Here is a 19,455-nt window from a genome sequence, read left to right on the forward strand (position 1 = left end):
GGGAACCCACAGTGTCATGTAGCGGGTGAGAGGTGTTGTCCATGATGGATGTCAGCTTAGCCAACATCCTTCTCTCCCCCACTTCCTCCACGGAGTCCAAAGGACCGTCCAGGACAGAGCTCGCTCTCCTGATCAGCCTATTGATCCTGCTCCTGTCCCTGTCCGTGCTGCCCCCTCTCCAGCAGCCCACAGCATAGAAGATGGCTGAGGCCACCACAGAGTCATAGAGGGTCCGTAAGAGAGTCCTGCACACACCAAAGGACCTCAGTCTCCTCAGCAGGTGGAGGCGACTCTGGCCCTTCTTGTAGAGGGCGTGGGTGTTGACGGACCAGTCCAGTTTGTTGTTAAGGTGAACACCCAGGAATTTGTAGCTGTCTACCAACTCTATGTCCGCTCCCTGGATGTTCACCGGTGTGAAGTGGGATGTTTTCCTCTGGAAGTTAATGATCATCTCCTTTGTCTTGCTGGTGTTGAGCTGCAGCTGGTTAAGCTCACTCCAGCTGACAAAAGTCCCTGATGACCATCCTGTATTCCAGATCATTCCCCTCTGAAACACAACCAACAATGGCTGTGTCATCAGAGAACTTCTGGATGTGACACTGTGTGGAGTTGTGTGTGAAGTCCGAGGTGTAAAGGGTGAAGAGGAAAGGGGAGAGGGGAGGTCAAGTATCTCGGGGTCTTGTTCACGATTGAGGGATGGTTGGAGCGTGAGGTTGACAGGATCGGCGCAGCGTCTGCAGTAATGCGGTCGCTGTACCAGACCGTCGTGGTGAAGTTTATTAAACCCCCCCATCTATGTTCCCACCCTTACCTGCGGTCATGAGCTTTGGGTCGTGACCGAAAGAAGGAGATGGTGGATACAAGCGGCTGGAATGAGTTTCCTCCATAGGGTGGCTGGACTCACCCTAAGAGATAGGGGGAGGGGGTCAGAGTAGAGCTGCTGCTCCTTCACATGGAGAGGAGCCAGTTTAGGTGGCTCATCTAACCCGGATGCCTCCAGGAAGCCTCCCTGGTGACGTGTTCCAGGCATGCCCGGCTGGGAGAAGGCCCTAGGGCAGACCTAGGACTCGCTGGAGGGATTATGTCTCACTGCTCGACTGGGAAGGCCTTGGGGTCCTCCCGGTGGAGCTGGAAGAGGTGGCCGGGGACCGGCAAGTCTGGACTTTTCTACTCAGACTGCTGCCCCAGCCACCCGGACCCGGATAAGTGGAAAAAAATGGAATGGAAAAATAAAATCTTCGGTAGTTTAGCTTTGATTTTGAGTGTTTGTTTGCTCTGTCTTGCTTTGCGTGACTTTATTTAGAGGGTAATTTGTTTATTTTTTATTTTGCTTTGTATGGTTTGCTGTGTATATGTGTCAGTATTCTGCGTTAGGATGTCCCACTTTGTTCGGCATCAGTGAATGCACCATAGTTGTGTGTTGTGACACAGATGTGAAACTTATGCGTACAACTTTCTCTGACATTCTTTCCCCATTCAGATGGCACGAATGAATGATGTGGTCCTTACAGGGCCCCAAATCCCTCAAGGAACAAGAGATGTTCCCTCAATAAAGTAACAGATTGCTAACTCCCTACAATCGAAGGAGGTGGATGTCGATGTCAGCAGCACAGACACGTGCGTCCCACTCCACGGCAGAAACAATACCGCACCTGTCATCATTAAGTTCACCAACAGGGAATTCAAAACTGCTCTGCTGAAACAGGGAAAGAAGCTAAGAGGCACCAACGTCTACATGAATGAGCATCTGACAAAACGCAATTCCGACATCGCCAAGGAAGCACGAGACCTGAGGAAGCAAGGAAAGATACAAAACACTTGGAGCACTAAAAAAATCTACATCAAACTAAAAGGAGGTCCAAGAGTCGCAAGAGTGCTTGTTGTCCAAGATATCAGCAATCTGGATGCATATTAAAGATCATATTACTATGATAATAAGGATGATGGACAAAACACCCTACAAGACAAACCAATGCAACGAGAAGGACTACATTCCACAGCAATAACCTTGACATAATTAATAAAAGGAACTCTTGTATACAAACCCAGCATCACTAGCAGTGCAATACCGAAGAGGATGTGGATATCAACAGGAGAGAAAGGACAGGATTAATAGAAGAGGAAAAGGAGAAAAAAGGGGAAAAATATATATATATGTTTTTTTATTTTTAAACATGTGTGTACCTGTACACTGTATATGTGTATACTGTATATGTACTGTATATTTGTTTGTACTTGTGTAGGTGCAGATGTATGTGTATATATATGTATACGTGTGTTTGTATGTATTCACATGTATGTATTAGCAATTGATGTACTATGAAAAGGGGGTAGGATTAAATAAGCTCTGCTTCTTCCTACTCCTTTTCGGACATATGCATGTTCGAAATAAATTTAACCAAACCAAACCAAACCATTTTTCCTGTCACCTCGTCCTTGCCTACAAATGTAAATAACCTAACCCTGTGAATGCACAAAGGTGAGGTGTAACAATGTTGAACATCCTGCCTAGTGCCCCCACAAAGCTAGTAACGTCCCTATCTGCACCCATTCCAATTTGTAATGGCACATGAATTGGCGACCAGTCCAGGGTGTACCCTGCCTCTTGCCCCAAGTCAGCTGGGATAGGCTCCAGCACGCCCCTGTGACTCTAGTGAGGACAAGCAGCATAGAAAAAGGATGAATAGATGGACATTGCTTTCACAGTCCTCCAACTATCTCCTGCGTCCTGGGAGGCATGACCACATTAAGCAGCAACAACACATTCACCAAGCTGCTTACAGGGTCATCCTGCCATGGGGGTCTGAATTATTTACAGACACTTTCTTCGCCGTCCTAAACAAGGCCCATTATTTCAGTGTAGTTGTGCCGCATGCTCGAGGGATGGGGTCACATGACACCACCTGTCAAAAGGTAATTGCCGAGGGGCCCCAGTCTGTAGTTGCACACAGCGTGAACATTTACTGCATGTGCGTTTAGACAGCAGAGGGACTCTACACTGCTCTCACAGTCTCGCAAAAATCTGAGTGAATGGACCTTTTGCGAGGGGTAAATTTTGCATTTGGAGCGACGAAAAAACAGTTTTCTGATGCATATTTTGGACAGACATAACAACAATGGTATTTCCTCCAAATGACAAGCTAAAGGGCAAAATGCCAACATCAAGCTTGCCCTATATTGTTCATCAGTTTACTGGGCGACTGAGCATGCCATGGCTTCAGTGGTGGATGCTATTTACACAGGCCTACACTATATGTATCACCACAATGTGTTTCAGCCTTACCTATTGCTCATTCAGCATCAACTTCCTGCAGCAATGTGCACATGCCACTATTCACCAGCAACAGGCGCTGTTGCAACACTTCTGCCATCATTTATCACAGCACATCTACACTTGGTTACAATTGCACACCTTGATAGCAGCTTTTTTGTTTTTTTTTTTTTAACCAAGTGGACATTTGGTGGTGGTGGTGGTGGTGGTGGTGGTGGTGGGGGGGGGGGGTGGGGGGGGGAGTGTTCCCATTCGCCTGTACAGGGTCAGCAACCTGCGGCTCCGGTGCCGCATTCTGCTCTCCTGGTTGATAATAAACCATTCGGCCTGTAGCAGTTCAAGCAGATGGTCCTAAAGTACTCAAAAGGTTCTGTTCTCCACATCTCCTATTCCTCTGCAGGCACACACTGTAACATACAGTACGTGACAACATTATAGCAGTAAAAGTGTACTAAATGGTCTCACATGAGCCTTGTTAACCACTCACGTGGAGGCGAAAGTCAAAAATAATCGAGATGCTCATCTGCTATGAGGAGGAGAAGAACTACTAGCGTGTGATAAACTGGCATGTTTCCATGCATCAGTGCTTGCCTTCCCGTGTGTCCTTAGCTTCAAATCCACACAACAAAGCCATTACCTACCCAGAGTTTCCCTTCGAAATAGAAGGCGTCCAGCAGTTTGACAATGTGATGGTGGCTGCAAGAGGCCAGGATGTCAATCTCGACCATGTAGTCCTCCAGCTCATCCTCCGTCTTGGTGTCAATAACCTTGGCGGCAGCGAGGGTCCCGTTTTGCTTGTTCTGAGCCTACAACGGAACAAAAAAATGTCAACATACAGGTGGTCAATATTTCAACCACATTTTTTTCCACTTCCAATCTGATTTGAGATATTTGCCGATATCGATACACTTCCGATACCAGAGCTCTGTTTGCTTTAATATGCAACCGCACCAAAAGAATATCAGCAAATGTAGCTAGAAGAATATCTACGAGCGTAGCTGTCCCCGCACATGCAGTGCCGCACACACACTGAAGGGCTCAGCCTGCCACGTTCTCAGCTTCACAGACAGTTGGACAACACAGAACTCTTAACTTTACAGTTAACGTCATTGCTGACTTGATCAAGTTGTTCTATGAGGCTGTAACTAACTCTCCTCTATAGGCAAGTACAATGTTTGGTTTGGTTTAGTTTATTTGAACATGAAGGTTACAATGGAATACATCTCATGAATCATTTTTTTCACAGTTCTACATGTCCAAAAGGAGTAGGAAGAACCAAATCTTATTTAATCCTACCCCCCTTCCAATCTACATCTATTACAGTACATGTTGTTCACTTCCTGCATTCCATGTCATGTTTTCTGTGATAGTCAGAATAATACATGATAGATAACGGTAAGATAGCCCTCCCCCCCAAAAAAAAGAAAAAGAAAAAAAATTTATATATATATACACATACACATGTATATATGTCATCATTATTATTGTTATTAATGTGTATATATATATATATTGTTATTAATGTATATATATATATATATATATATATATATATATATATATATACATTAATAACAATAATAATGACAATACTAAATAAATAAATAAATAAAAAAGAACAAAGCTTTTTTTCTTTAACAAAAATAATACAAATTTAAAAAAATAAAATAACAAACCTGACAGAACAATCAAGACTCTTCTGCCTTGTATTTAGCAAACATCAACTGCTTGTATTGTTTATGAATGTGCTCATCTCTGTTCTTTGTTTTAGTTCCTTACTCAATCCCTTCCATCATTTCATTCCACACACGGAAATGCTGTGGCTTTTCAGCGTATTCTGGCATATCAATGTTTTAGGTTTAATTTTCCTCTAAGATCATATTTCTCCTCTCTGATTGAGAAATACTTTATTAGGTTTTTGGGTAACGAGTTGTTATTAACTTTGTACATTATTCTAGCAGTTTGAAAGTGTACTAAATCTGCGAATTTTAATATCTGTGATTTTAAAAATAAAGGGTTTGTATGTTGTCTATACTTGGTATTATGAATGATCACTAATATGTGATATTAAAAATAAAGGTGTGTATGTTGTCTATACTTGGTATTATGAATGATCATCACTAATATGTGATATTAAAAATAAAGGTGTGTATGTTGTCTATACTTGGTATTATGAATGATCATCACTAATATGTGATATTAAAAATAAAGGGTTTGTATGTTGTCTATACTTGGTATTATGAATGATCATCACTAATATGTGATATTAAAAATAAAGGGTTTGTATGTTGTCTATACTTGGTATTATGAATGATCACTAATATGTGATATTAAAAATAAAGGTGTGTATGTTGTCTATACTTGGTATTATGAATGATCACTAATATGTGATATTAAAAATAAAGGTGTGTATGTTGTCTATACTTGGTATCATGAATGAATACATTATGAGTACAGTGAGTGAGTAAAGATTGCTTTTGTAATTATTTCCCATATCTCCACACAATACATTAAATATGCTAATACTAAGGAACAGTACAGAGTGTGGAGTGTTTTTTGATCAAGAACATATTTTGCTTTATTCAATATAGAGATATTTCTCGCCACCTTTTGTTGAATATATTTAATATGAGATTTCCAACTCATTTTTTCATCTATTATAACCCCAAGGAATTTATATTCTTCCACTTTTTCAATATCCACTCCATTAATTTGTATTTGGTCGTACGTGTCCTTTCTACTATTACCAAATAGCATTATTTTAGTTTTACTTAAGTTCAGAGATAATCTGTTCCTGTCAAACCATGACTTTAATATGACCTTTTCATCCTTGACCTTTTTAATGAGTTCTTGTGTGCTTTCACCAGAACAGAAAGCGGTGGTATTATCGGCGAATAAGACCAATTTTAAGTTGTTTGTTACTTTACAAATGTCGTTAATGTACAAGTTAAACAGTTTTGGTCCCAGTATGGACCCCTGGGGTACTCCACACGTGGTATTTAAACTCCCAGATGTATATTCTCCTAGCTTTACAAATTGTTTCCTCTTTGCTAGGTAGCTTTTAACCCAATTTAAGACTGAACCTCTAATTCCGTACCTTTCTAATTTGGAAATTAAGATTTTGTCAGATCCATGAATACTGCTGCTGCGCATCTTCTGTTGTCCATAGCAGTAGTGATTTCCTCCGTGATTTCCATCAGTGCCATAGAAGTTGAAATGTTGGCTCTGTAACCATATTGACTGCTAGCAAATAATTCATTCTTATTCATACATTTGTCCAACCTATTATTAAATAGCTTCTCCACAATTTTAGAGAATTGTGGTAACAAGGAAACTGGCCGATAATTTGTAAATTGGTGTTTGTCTCCTTTTTTGAAAATTGGAACCACCTTGGCTGTTTTCATTTTGCTTGGAAATATTCCAGTCTGAAATGATAAGTTACTAATGTATGTTAACGGGTCTGCGATCTCATTGATGACCCTTTTCATTGTTTCCATTTCCATTCCATGACAATCAGTTGATGTTTTTGCCTTAAAATGGTTAACAATGTCAGTGATCTCCTTTTTGGTTACAGCAGTGAGAAACATAGAATTAAGATTCCTATCAATGATATCATTCCCTTCATCAATTGTGTCTTGTTTTGGAATTTCTTCTTCCAGTTTTTGTCCAATATTTACAAAATATTCATTAAACATTTCAGCTACCGCATTCATGTCATTCCTGTAAGTGTTTCCAACCATGAAATAGGGAGGATAGTCTGCTTTCTTAAAGTTGTTCTTTATAATACTATTTAAGATGCCCCAAGTTGCTCTCATGTTATTTTTGTTCTTATTTAGTACATGACTATAATATTCCTACATTTAATGTTTAAATGTAGTGGTGTGTAGGTAGGTGTGTGTGGTGCGAGTGAGGAGGACAGCTGCAGTGCAGGTGTGCAGACAGCTACATCCGCTGATACCGTTTTGCCTACCTTGGCTGATATTGTTCTAGCTATGTTTGCTGATAGCATTAAACACATAGATGTGGCTCACGGATCGGAAATCTCTACAGGTGGTATAGGCATTACGCTGGTATCAGAACCCAATCGGCCCATCCCCAACCTGTGGCGAGACAGCCATCACAATAATCCACAGCAAACTAGTCAGTATCACAGCAACAAATATGAGTACATTATTAATACATTTCATAAAGACTTCTTAACTACAGGGTGGGGCAATTGTGGTTGCACAAAACCCCCCAGAGGCAAAAACAAATGAGGCTATTGTCAGTGAAGCTTATCATCTGACCCACTCATACTGAAACGTGCACATTTCCTGACTGCTTGCGTGTTTCTGGTTCTTTTGCGTCACTTTTAACTCAGCGTGAAGTCAGAAGTGACTAGTCAGTGGCTTTGTAGGATGGTGGTATCAAAAGGCCAGCTTCATCAAGTGAGACAAGACGTCAGAGAGCAAGAGGAAAAAGAGGGAGGGAGGGAGCGTTACAGGAACAACTGATCCTATGTTTACCCACGTCGAACCTGACACACACACCCTGTCTCCTGCCCTCTGTACAGGCTGACGTCAGTGTTCATTTTTGTCTCCACAGTATGTCGAGTGATATGCATTGCAGATTAATAAATGAAAACAACAACTCCATTTGAATTCTAATTATAAGTGGATGATTCCAGCCGCTACTCTACATGCATCATGGCATTGATGATACTCTCTCTACAATGATATAGCAACTTTAGTCCATATAGACCCAATGACCCGACTCCTGGCTTTCATCACAGCAACTTACTCAGCTGAAAAGGGAACTGCAAACTGGCCAACAGACATTTCTGCCTGATTAGCAGTATGATGGTTTATTTCATCACCAGACATCCAGGAAGGAAATCCAGTATCAGCACTGAAGGGACATCCAGGGAAAAGTTGTCCAGCTTATACTATTACAGCCCAATATAGATTTAGGGGACTTGTAAAAGAAATATTGACATTTCCTCTCATTTCCACTGTATTTCTGATAAAATGGGGAATAAATGTGGAATCTACTGGCAGGCCTGTTTGGTGGCATCATATACTCCAGGGTTTCTGCTACATGTGATGGATCGTGGCAGGGCGCCACAGCTCAATCAAAGCTGCCAACAACTTAGTTTGTTTGTTTGTTTATGTGAAAACAATGTTGAGAAATACACCGTATGACGGGACATCCAGTATATCACAAAGGGAGTGTTTGTCGCTTCACCTACATCACAAACGTCACTTCATAGATGTCATATGACATCAGTCAGCTGACATTTCGTCCCCTCCTGAGTTGTTCTCGTGCCGCCGTGGCATACAAAAAATGGACAACAGATGTCATCAGCTGCACACGGATAATGCAACTTCCATCGTTACATTCCGATTACGGATAAACTAACCGAGCGGTAAGATGCCTACTTTATATCTACAACAAAAGCTATCCCTTCACTTGGAGAGGCTACTTACGTAGAAAAAAAAGTCAACTGTTACTTGGCTGCGCTTGGCGTCATCAAGTCTGTTAAACTATTATTTCATGATGAACTGGAAAATGTGACCATTGCTGAAAGCTTTTTAATATGTTGCCTTGATTGTGGCTGCATTGTCTTTTGCATCATCCGTTTCATTCCTCCTATACAGCATCTATAATGCTGTATAGCAAATGCTAACCGGATGTAAGACACGATGAACGCCTAGTAGCTACAGTATTTTCACTGCCATACTCCTCACTTTATGGACTCAACTACTGAGGAATTATGTGTCATTATCCTTATTTTGTGCCAAGAACACCAACCTGTCAAGTGCATCAGGCTTAGAAAGTGTCTGTCTGACTTCCTTGTACGTTTGTGGTAGAGCTTGTCGTGCTAAATCATTGTGAACGGGAAGCTCGCCAGATGTGGTGTGTCCATCGTCTTCAGCGAGTTCTTAAAGCCGTTTTTTTCCACTGTTGCAAAGGGGACCATATCTTAGCAATGTGATAGCAAACCTCTTCATGATAGCACAGCACTTTGCTTTTCCTTTCATGAGGAACACAACAGGAGCACGCAGCATTCCTCCTATTGGACTTGGTGTTAAGGTGGTGAAAAAGATTTTTATGCTCTGAATTGGAATTACCTCCACATCACTGAGCTAGCGCTTATTCCTTGCTGTCGCTCTGCCGGGCTTCTGCTCCGCCCCTCCTCCCTCCCCCTGTATGCAGGGATGAGGGAGATACAGCACGAATCCAGTCTATATCAATATCAACAATATGGTTGGTTTTGATATCGTGCATGAAGTGAATATCGATATATCACCTAGCCCTAATATAAGCTAGATGTTTTATCGTAAGAGGTAGATCATTTTGATTGTGTGCACCCCTGATATACATGAACATTGCACATACATACTCATATTTATAAATAAAATACATAAATATACTGTATGTACAGACCCTTTCCAAAAAATTTGAATGTCATGGAAAAGTTGTTTAATTTCTATAATTCCATTCAAAAAGTTAAACTTTCATAGATTATAGATTCAGGGCCCACAATTTAAATGATTTCAAGTATTTATTTGTTTATTTTTACATAATTTGGGCTTCCAGCTCATTAAACCCACGAAAACAGGAATTCAAAAAATTAGCATACTGTGAAGAAATCAGCCCAAATTTTGCAGGGCATGAATGTTTTAAACTGAGTGTCACACACTAATCATCTACTAAACTTAAATCACCTGCACAGGCTTCCCCAGGTGTCATTAAATTGCTTCAGTTTGGTTCAATTGTCTCTGTTGGGTTCAATATGGGGAAGACTGCAGACATGACAACTGGCCAGAAGACCATCATTGATACCCTCCTTAGGATGGGTAAGCCACAAAAGTTCATAGCTAAGGAGGCTGGTTGTTCACAGAGTGCTGTGTCCAAGCATATCAATGGAAAGTCTAGAGGAAGGGCAAAATGTGGCAGGAGAAGATGACCAGCAAAAGAGATGACCGTGGGCTTCAGCGGATTATCAAACAGGGAAGATTCCAGAATCTGGCAGAGATCCAGAAAGAGTGGAATGAGGCGGGAGTCACAGCTTCAAAAACCACCACATTCAGACGCATCCGGGAGATGGGCTACAACCGTCGGGTTCCTCGGGTCAAGCCACTTCTGAAGCTGAGCCAACGTAGGAAGCGTCTCCACTGGGCCAAGGAGAAGAAGGACTGGACTGTTGGCCAGTGGTCCAAGGTCCTCTTTTCCCATGAAAGTAAAGTGTGCCTTTCATTTGGGAATCAAGGTCCAAGGGTTTGGAGGAAGACGGGTGAGGAACAGAACCCAAGCTGCCTGAGGTCCAGTGTGAAATATCCACAGTCCGTCATGATTTGGGGTGCAATGTCCGGTGCAGGTGTTGGTAAACTCTGCTTTCTTAAATCCAAGGTCACCGCAACAGTCTACCAGAATGTTTTAGAGGACTTCATGATTCCTTCTGCTGAGGATCTGTATGGAGATGCAGATTTCATCTTCCAGCAGGACCTGGCCCCTGCCCATACCGCCAGAAGCACCAAAACCTGGTTTGATGCCCATGCCATCACAGTGCTTGACTGGCCAGCCAACTCACCGGACCTAAACCCCATTGAGAATCTATGGGGTATTCTCAAGAGGAACATGAGGGGCACCAGACCCAACAACAAAGAAGAGCTGACAGCAAGCATCAAGGAAATCTGGGCTTCCATAACTCCCAGGCAATGCCACAGGCTGATTGCTTCAATGCCACGTGGCATTGAGGCAGTGATTAAGGCAAAGGGATTCCCAACCAAGTATTGAAGATTGACATATCGTTTTGAAAGTACCATATTTTGATTGATTTGATCCTAATTTCTTTCTTTTTTTCCTGTAAAAACTGAGAAGTAAATGGTGATTTCTTCACAGTATTCTAATTTTTTGAATTCCTGTTTTCGTGGGTTTAATGAGCTGGAAGCCCAAATTATGTAAAAATAAACAAATAAATACTTGAAATTGTTTAAATTGTGGGCCCTGAATCTATAATCTATGAAAGTTTAACTTTTTGAATGGAATTATGGAAATTAAACAACTTTTCCATGACATTCTAATTTTTTGTAAAGGGTCTGTATATGCCCTCTGTTATAGTGGGAGGTAGATCTTTGGGACAAATTAGCCCACAGGCTGAAAAAGTGTGAGCCCCCCGGTGCTATATAGACACATGTGAAGCCTATTGTTTACATATTGACCACAATTTATTGGAAATAAAATATCTATCAAATATCATAAAAACTTTATTTTGAAAAACATGCACCAAAATCCCACGTCTGCCCTGTTGGCACTTGACAGATAAGGAGAGGAAGAAAAGGCTGGGGGAAAGGCATTTAAAGTTCATTCATGCATTTCCTGTTCAAGCCTGTGAAAACGACCCTAATGTTGACATTACTACAGACAGTCGATTTAAATATTTTTTAAAAATAATAAAAAAAGGTTTGAGGCGCTCAGTCAAACGTTTAAACCCAACATTACAGTTCAAGCTAATGTGGTGGTATTCAACGTCCCATTTCTGTGCCACCACGGGAAACGTGTGCATGACTCAGCTGCAGCATCACACAGCTCACACCACTACTGCCCCTTAGTTAGCACGCTAGCAAACACTGCTGTTGTCATCACGTGGGCTCTAGCCAGTCACTGCCGGGTAGACCCGGTGGGGCGGAGTCTGGAATCGACTGCTTGCATTCAAGTGCCAATGTCAAAGATTTGAGATGCAGACCGATATAATTCGATATTGTTTTTTTTTACTGATATCGGCCCAGTATCCAAAATCAATATCGGATCAGAACATACTGTACCTATTTATTACATTGTCAATATGATCGTTATCATCACATGTTGACTTTAAAACAGGGGCCCCCATGGCCGTGGAAAACTTTCAGAATCCATCCATCAATTTTCTATGTCGCTTATCCTCATTCGCGTCGCATGGGTATGCTGGAGCCTATTCCAGCTGACTTCAGGTGAGAGGTGGGGTACAATCTGGACTGGTGTCCAGCCAATGGCAGGGCACATATAGACAAACACTCACATTCATACCTATGGACAATTTAGAGTCTCCAATGAAGCTAACGTGCATGTTTTTGGAATGTGGGAGGAAACCGGAGTACCCAGAAAACCCACACACACACGGGGTGAACATGCAAACTCCACACACAAATGCCCAACGGAGATTGGACCTCAGGTCTTCCTGGTCTCCTGACTATTTGGCCAACATGCTAACCACTTTCAGAAGCAATAATTTAAAAAAAAATTCTGTAAATAACTACACTGAATAAGTAAATGCTTGTCAATATGGAAACAAGGCCTATTATTTTATTGGAGAAGAATATACTGTTAAAATCCCATAGTTTTTTCACATTTAAGTTGTTCTGTTTCGTAATGTTTCCCAGCGGCCCTTGTACAAACCATAGTTTGTCGGATGCTGCCACCCATAATACTTGTGTTGGATGTGGATGCATAAAGGTGAGCTTTGATGACATTATTATGTCTGTGTCGCGCACCGGTGTTCGTACTGTGGCCATCTTGCATCTGTGAAGAGACTTGAGCTGCTTGAAAGGACGTTGCTCTTTATTTGGGAAGGAATAGCCAGGACAGAACTTGCAATGCGTGCTTTGCACACGATAGGATGGAAAGCGGGGTAACTACAAAGAGTACTACCCATGGCCACGGTGTAGACAAAAAGATCAAAGTGTTTAGCACGATATAGAAAACTTTATCATCCACCATCCTTATGTGAGAAAATGAACACACATTTTTCTCTTTTCTGTGTGTTCTAAATAAAGAAAAACTGCTAGCATAAGGCAGCTAACAATGCAAGCAATGGGACTCACCTAGTCCGCCTATAGAACCTTCTATTGAAACACCTCCAACAAGGTTTTCTATCCATGCTATGAGCGTGTAGTAACACGTACATTCATGATATTTACAATATTTTGGTCATTTTAACTAGGGATGCGCCAATTGACCGGCCACCGATTAACATCGGATTATTCCCGTAAAAAACACACGTTTGGCATACAGCATGTGTTCATCAAGTGTTTGTTGTTCAAATGCCGTATTAAATGAAAGCTACCCCCCCGCCAGGTATTTTTCATGGCATGTGTTGACAGGGAAGTTCCACAAGAGAAACATGTTTGTTTTTGTTGTGGAAGGAAAGTGGGCAGAGGACGTTACCCATGACGTTATTTAGGGCAAGACGCTTCACTTGTACGCAGGGATGGCTACAGGCAGCAACAGTACAAGCTACAGGCTTTGGGAAAGGCATTTATCAGCATGTGCCGATCACGTGCTTTTTTTTTTTTTCAGAAATCAGCCGATACTGATTGGAGCCAATTGATTGGAGCATCTTTTTTTTTTTTTTTTTTTAAGAGAGATTTATTGTGGAAATAGGTTCGTCCATCATGTGCATTTTTAGCTGCCTCATGCTAGCTGTTTTTCCCTTTTTAGAACACACAGATGTGTTCATGGTTCACATAAGGATTGTGATGATGGGCAAATTAAAAAAAAAACAAAAAAACTGCTTTAACGCCAAGAGATCAGCAGACACACGCAGCGAGGCAGCTACAAATACTACATGAATGATAAAAAACAACTTACACACCATTAAACATGTCATATTTACAACTATTTCCAAAACAGTCCAGCAAAGCATGCTGGGAAGCAGGAAGTGCTCCCAGCAACGCCACAGTATTTGGTTGGGTGTTAAGTGAATTCATGCTAGCACGTCATCTTATCTTCACAGTAAGCTTGCACAACTTCAGCAGTGATCTTGAAAAGACCCTGGGTTCCATTGTGCTTGTGTTTGCACACAACACATCATGAATATTATTACATTACATAACTCTAATCTGCTCTCTTTACACACGTAAGCCAATCACAGCAGCCATTTGCCCCTAGGTCTCACACACGACGGCTCACCTTCTTCTTCTTCTTCTTCGGCGTTCATCTCCTTTGTTCTTCTTTGTAGGTTAGCAAACTAGATCATTTGAACACTACTGTCCAACACCGTGCTGAAGTGTGTTTGTCAGCAATGAAAAACATTCAACTAGAGAAGCACTGGGAGAGCACAGACCAAGTGCCATAGTACCCCCCCATACTGTGATTCACACCAAAATAATAATCCTACATTTTTTGGATCAGTCTTTGATATTTTGTAGAACCTGTTGGAAACTCATCCTGTATTTTCTTTCCAAGTGCTCCAACCATTTTTTGTGGAGTTATACGCACAAATGCCAAAAATGCTCCTAGGTTGCAATGTTAAAGAATCCTTTAAAAAAATCCCTGGATCCAGACGGTGGTCCGGATCACCCCCAAGATTTAATCAGTTCTTTAATCCATGTCCCATTTCTGACAATTCCAGAAAATTTCACCCAAATCCATTCAGAACTTTTCAAGTTATTTTCAACACAAACAGAGAAACAGACAGATAAACACTGGCAAAAACATAACATAACCTAAAATAATGCTGTGCTTGGCGGAGGTAATAACAAACAAATTAAATCGGCAAATAGCACATAATGAGTAGATCAAACACTTAGTTGCAGTCTCACCCGAGACCATAATAAGGCCAAGCAGGTCTAGACAACGGATGGATGGTTGTTGCCATGTGAATCATTCTACAGACTATCTCCCCTGCTCCAAATGTCATGACCTACAACCTGGGATAGGCTCCGTCTGGAAACGTCCCTCCTCCCAGCTTATAGCAGTGAGTCATCCTGTCTGATTTACCATGATGGTCTGTCATCATGTGTTACAACTTGACAAGCACGTGTCTTATCAATATAAAGCCAATGGGCCAATAAAAACCTAAAAAGAGTGTTATGACAAAATACCTTGTAGACTTTCCCAAAGGCTCCATCGCCAAGTTCCCCGATGATGTCCCAAATCTCCTCTGGGTTAACGTCTCTGTGCACATGCTCGTACTGCTTCTTCTTCCTGTCGGACCCTAGCTTGAAAATCTTGCGAAAATTAAAAAAAGACATCCTTTTTGGACCGGGTGTTACTATGCCGCCCTTCTTTGTGATGTCCGCTAAGAAAGATGCGGAGCTGTATTAGCTACTATGTTGTCATTTAAAACTGCAATGATGATCAATTCCAACTTCCTTCGACTGCAGCTGGCATCTCAAAGCTAGTCGCCTCGGTCATTCGAGAGGCGGAGGCAGCAGAGAAGAGTTGTCTGTTCCGCAAAAAGGCTATTCCTGTTGTTTATGTTTGAAACAGTCAAGTAGACCACATCGCCGGTTACGAGCATAATCGTCCAAGTGCCGACGCGCCTTATTTTAACGTCACCACCGTCATGGAACATCGAGACGCCCCTCGTCTTCGTTAGCTGACCAGCATACTGAAGTTGGCCAGCGGGAGTCAAGCAAGCTTTTCGTCGGAAGGATTTCCGTCACCACGTTCACAATAAAAGCATGACGAATTGCAAGGTGTTATACAAATTGTGCAACCTTAACATAAGCACATTTATCCTACCATTTATGTTTCACCTACTTCACGCACTTTCCCAGGCGTCTATATTCTTCATGTTGTGTTACATTGTGTCGCTCAAAGTAGCTAAATGACCACTCACTGTCAAAATAAAACCGTCAACATATTTTAAACTGAAACACTTTTGGTGTGATGCTGCTAAGACTTGTTAGCTTGATAGCAGATGAGCTGTATCACCTTCTCGCATTCCCCTTTGCATGCCTTCTACTATAGACATTGATAGACGCCGCGTAGAGTGGGTTTGTCCACTGCTGCGATACGTCAACGTCGGCGCCATATTGGATGGGTCAAGGCTGCGCTGTTAGTGAATACAAGTCAATGTACTTTCTTTCATAAAGCGCCTTTCTATAAAGAAAGTTAGGTTAATTCCTCTCGTTTATACATTCACACACGCACTGATATACTTGGGAAACATTTAGGCATAAAAAACAATCACCATCGCATTGTACAAAAACAAATAAAATCACAATCACGTTGTACAAAAACAAAAACAATCACATTGTTTTTGGAGCCTGTTTCCCCAAGTATATTAGTTCAAAAAACAGAGAGCATACACAAATAATATCACGGAAGCCTCTGTGATCATTCAGTGTCATAAGGGATAATTTTAAGTAACCGACCTTTAGCCTCTATATATAATCATGTAATCATTTATAGACTAAAAGTCTATAAATGATTGCAATATAACGGAAAACTACCGCTAAAGTAATCACAAAACCTTAAAAAGGCAAAGTATTGTTTTCGACCAACTCTATTTTTGTATTATTCACCCTTTGGCTTCTCTCGTCATCACACGTCAGGCGCAGTGTTGTACTCTTACAATTTAAGCATTGTACTGCACTACAAATTCTTCTTCTTCTTTTAGTTTAATGGTGGGTTGCAACCATGACTTTAAAAGGTGCATACCGCCACCTACTGTACCAGAGTATGTAACATGGGCCATATACAGTATCTTACTTTATGCTAACTTAGATAATGAGGAGACTACTTATACTACTACTAATAATAATCCTAATAATAATACTATAATAAAATATTCTAATAATTATCTATATTCTATTATATAATACTGTGTCCTTCAAATATTCTATCACTGCCCTCTGTATATCTCTTACCCCCTCCCCACCTGTTCCTAAGATACCCTCAATGCTCCATTCCCTTCCTATCTTCTTAATTGTTTTCCTTAACGTTACACGTTCTTCCCTATATCTCTTGCAGTGTAGTAATATGTGTTCTACATTCTCTATACTTTTACACTCCATACATACTTTGATTTACATTTCCCTATCAAAAACATCTTGTCATTTAACCCGGTGTGATTGAGCCTCATCCTAGTTAACACTATTTCCTCTTTTCTGTTTTTTCTCTTCACCCCTTGTGTACTAATAGATCTTTGTACTTTATAATACTTTCCCCTCATCCCACCTATTTTGCCATTTCTCCATCATTTGTTTTTTGATTATTGCCTTTACTTCACCTTTACCAGCAGGTATATCTATAATTTCATTCCTTCTAATTCCCATTTTAGCCATTTTATCTGCCACCTCATTCCCCTCCACCCCTACATGTGCAGGCACCCAGCAAAATCTTATGTCTATTTTTAACATGTATAGTTGGAATAAGTTTTGATGTATTTCTAGACCACCACACGTTGGCCAATACAGGAACTGCCTGGAGACCGGGAAGACCTAGGTTCGATTCTCCCCTGGGCATTTCTGTGTGGAATTTGCATGTTCTCCTCGTGTGTGCGTGGGTGGGTTTTCTCCGGGCACTCCGGCTTCCTCCCACATTCCCAAAAACATGCAGGTGAGGTTAATTGACGACTCTAAATTGTCCATAAATTGTCCAGCGATTGGCTGGCGACCAGTCCAGGGTGTACCCCGCCTGTCGCCCGAAGTCAGCTGGGATAGGCTCCAGCATGCCCCCGCGACCCTAATGAGGATGAAGCGGTATAGAAAATGGATGGATGGATGGTATTTCTAATAATAAATCCTCTCCACTTGATTCCATATTTTTAATACTATATAATGCTGCCAGAGAGTCCACACAACGTAGCACTCTATCTGCTTTTATTTCCTCTATCTATTGCAAACCTATAATCATTGCCATCATTTCTGCTGTATAAAGCGAGAGCTGGTCTGGTAATCTTTTAATGATGCTATAGTTCATTGTTGGTACATAGATTCCAATCCCCACCTTCCCTTCTTCGCTTTTTGATCCATCTGTAGAAATATCTAAGTAACCATAATATTTGTTTTTAATATGTCCTTATGTCCTTTTTCACTATCTTTCCATTTATTTTTTAACTCTGTTATATATATATATCTACTTCAGGTTTTGGAAATAGCCAGATAGGAATATTGCTTATGAGTGTAGAATTATTAATCTGTATATTTTTATGTTCTATTTATCCATTTTATCTTTAATTACCCACCCAAAGCTATTACTTTTAGTTGTATTATACTCCCAACATTCCTCCATCACATCCTTGGCCAGATGTCCATGCCTACATCCTTTAAGTCTACTCCAGTATGTCAACATAAGTTGATCTCTTCTCAGGTCATACGCTACTTCTCCTAACTCAACCTGCATTGCTTTCATTGGTGTTGATGTGATTGCACCTGTACTTATCCTAAATGCTTTGGGAATATTTCTTTCTATTTTCCTTAAATGTGTTTTAGCTGCAGCTCCATATACAAAACTTCCATAATCTATATTTGCTCTCATCAAAGCTCTATATACGTATATACATTAGTGATTGTTTATCTGCTCCCCACTCCTTACCTGTAACAGCTCTCATTAAGTTTATTATCCTCTTACATTTCTCTTCTACCTTTTCCACATGGGTCTTCCATGTGCCTTTCTGATCTAGCCACATACCAAGGTATTTCAAATGATCTACTTTTATCATGTTTTGTCCATACAGCATCAGGTTCTGATTTTTTATGCCTTTTTTCCTGGTAATCGTCATGTAACATGTTTTATCCAACCACGTCCAGCCAAACCACACTTCCTGATGAGCTGAATGAGTTCTATGCCCGCTTTGACACCCAAACTCCTGATGAGCAGAGAGGGTGGCTGGACTTGGGGAGCACACAGGACTCACCTCTCATGGTGACATCAGCTGATGTGCGCAGGGTTCTGAACAAAACAAACCCACGAGAAGCAGCAGGCCCAGACAACATCTGAGGCCCGTGCACTTCGGGTTTGCTCATCAGAGCTAGCTGATGTGCTTGCTGACATATTTAACCTGTCGCTTGCACAAGCATCTGTACCGACCTGCTTTAAGTCCACCACCATAGTGCCCGTACCCAAGAAGAGCAACGTGACCTGCTTGAATGACTATCGCCCTATAGCACTCACTCCTATTGTTATGAAGTGCTTTGAAAGGATAGTCATGACCCACATCAAAAAGAGCATCCCGGCGGCAACTGTGGACCCTCTACAGTTTTCATATCGCCAGAACCGGTCCACGGATGATGCAGTCAACACTGCCATCCACACAGCCCTTTCTCACCTACAGGGCCAGGACACATATGTCAGAATGCTATTTATAGACTATAGCTCTGCTTTTAATACAGTCAGCCCCCACAAACTCACAAATAAGCTCCTCACACTTGGCCTGTCACCCTCCCTCTGTAACTGGGTGTTTAACTTTCTCACAGGCAGACCCCAGTCAGTCA

At 41.4% G+C, this 19,455-nt stretch overlaps 1 protein-coding gene across 3 annotated transcripts in view; it reads right to left on the reverse strand.

Annotated features, from left to right (window-relative positions):
* The window catches only part of slka (STE20-like kinase a), a 57,019-nt gene extending 37,564 nt beyond the window's left edge, over window positions 1–19,455 (reverse strand). Inside the window, exons 1-2 of one of the 3 annotated variants that reach the window (XM_054798065.1) lie at window positions 15,115–19,455; window positions 3,913–4,077 (exon numbers count right to left, since the gene is read on the reverse strand). In XM_054798065.1, coding sequence (XP_054654040.1) covers window positions 3,913–4,077; window positions 15,115–15,264 — 315 coding nt within the window. In that variant the 5' untranslated portion in view covers window positions 15,265–19,455. The remainder of the gene's footprint in view (window positions 1–3,912; window positions 4,078–15,114) is intronic. The other 2 variants (XM_054798066.1, XM_054798067.1) reach the window with 2 other exon arrangements.

Source organism: Dunckerocampus dactyliophorus, chromosome 14 (genome assembly GCF_027744805.1).
Source record: "Dunckerocampus dactyliophorus isolate RoL2022-P2 chromosome 14, RoL_Ddac_1.1, whole genome shotgun sequence".
Taxonomy (NCBI): Eukaryota; Metazoa; Chordata; class Actinopteri; order Syngnathiformes; family Syngnathidae; genus Dunckerocampus; species Dunckerocampus dactyliophorus.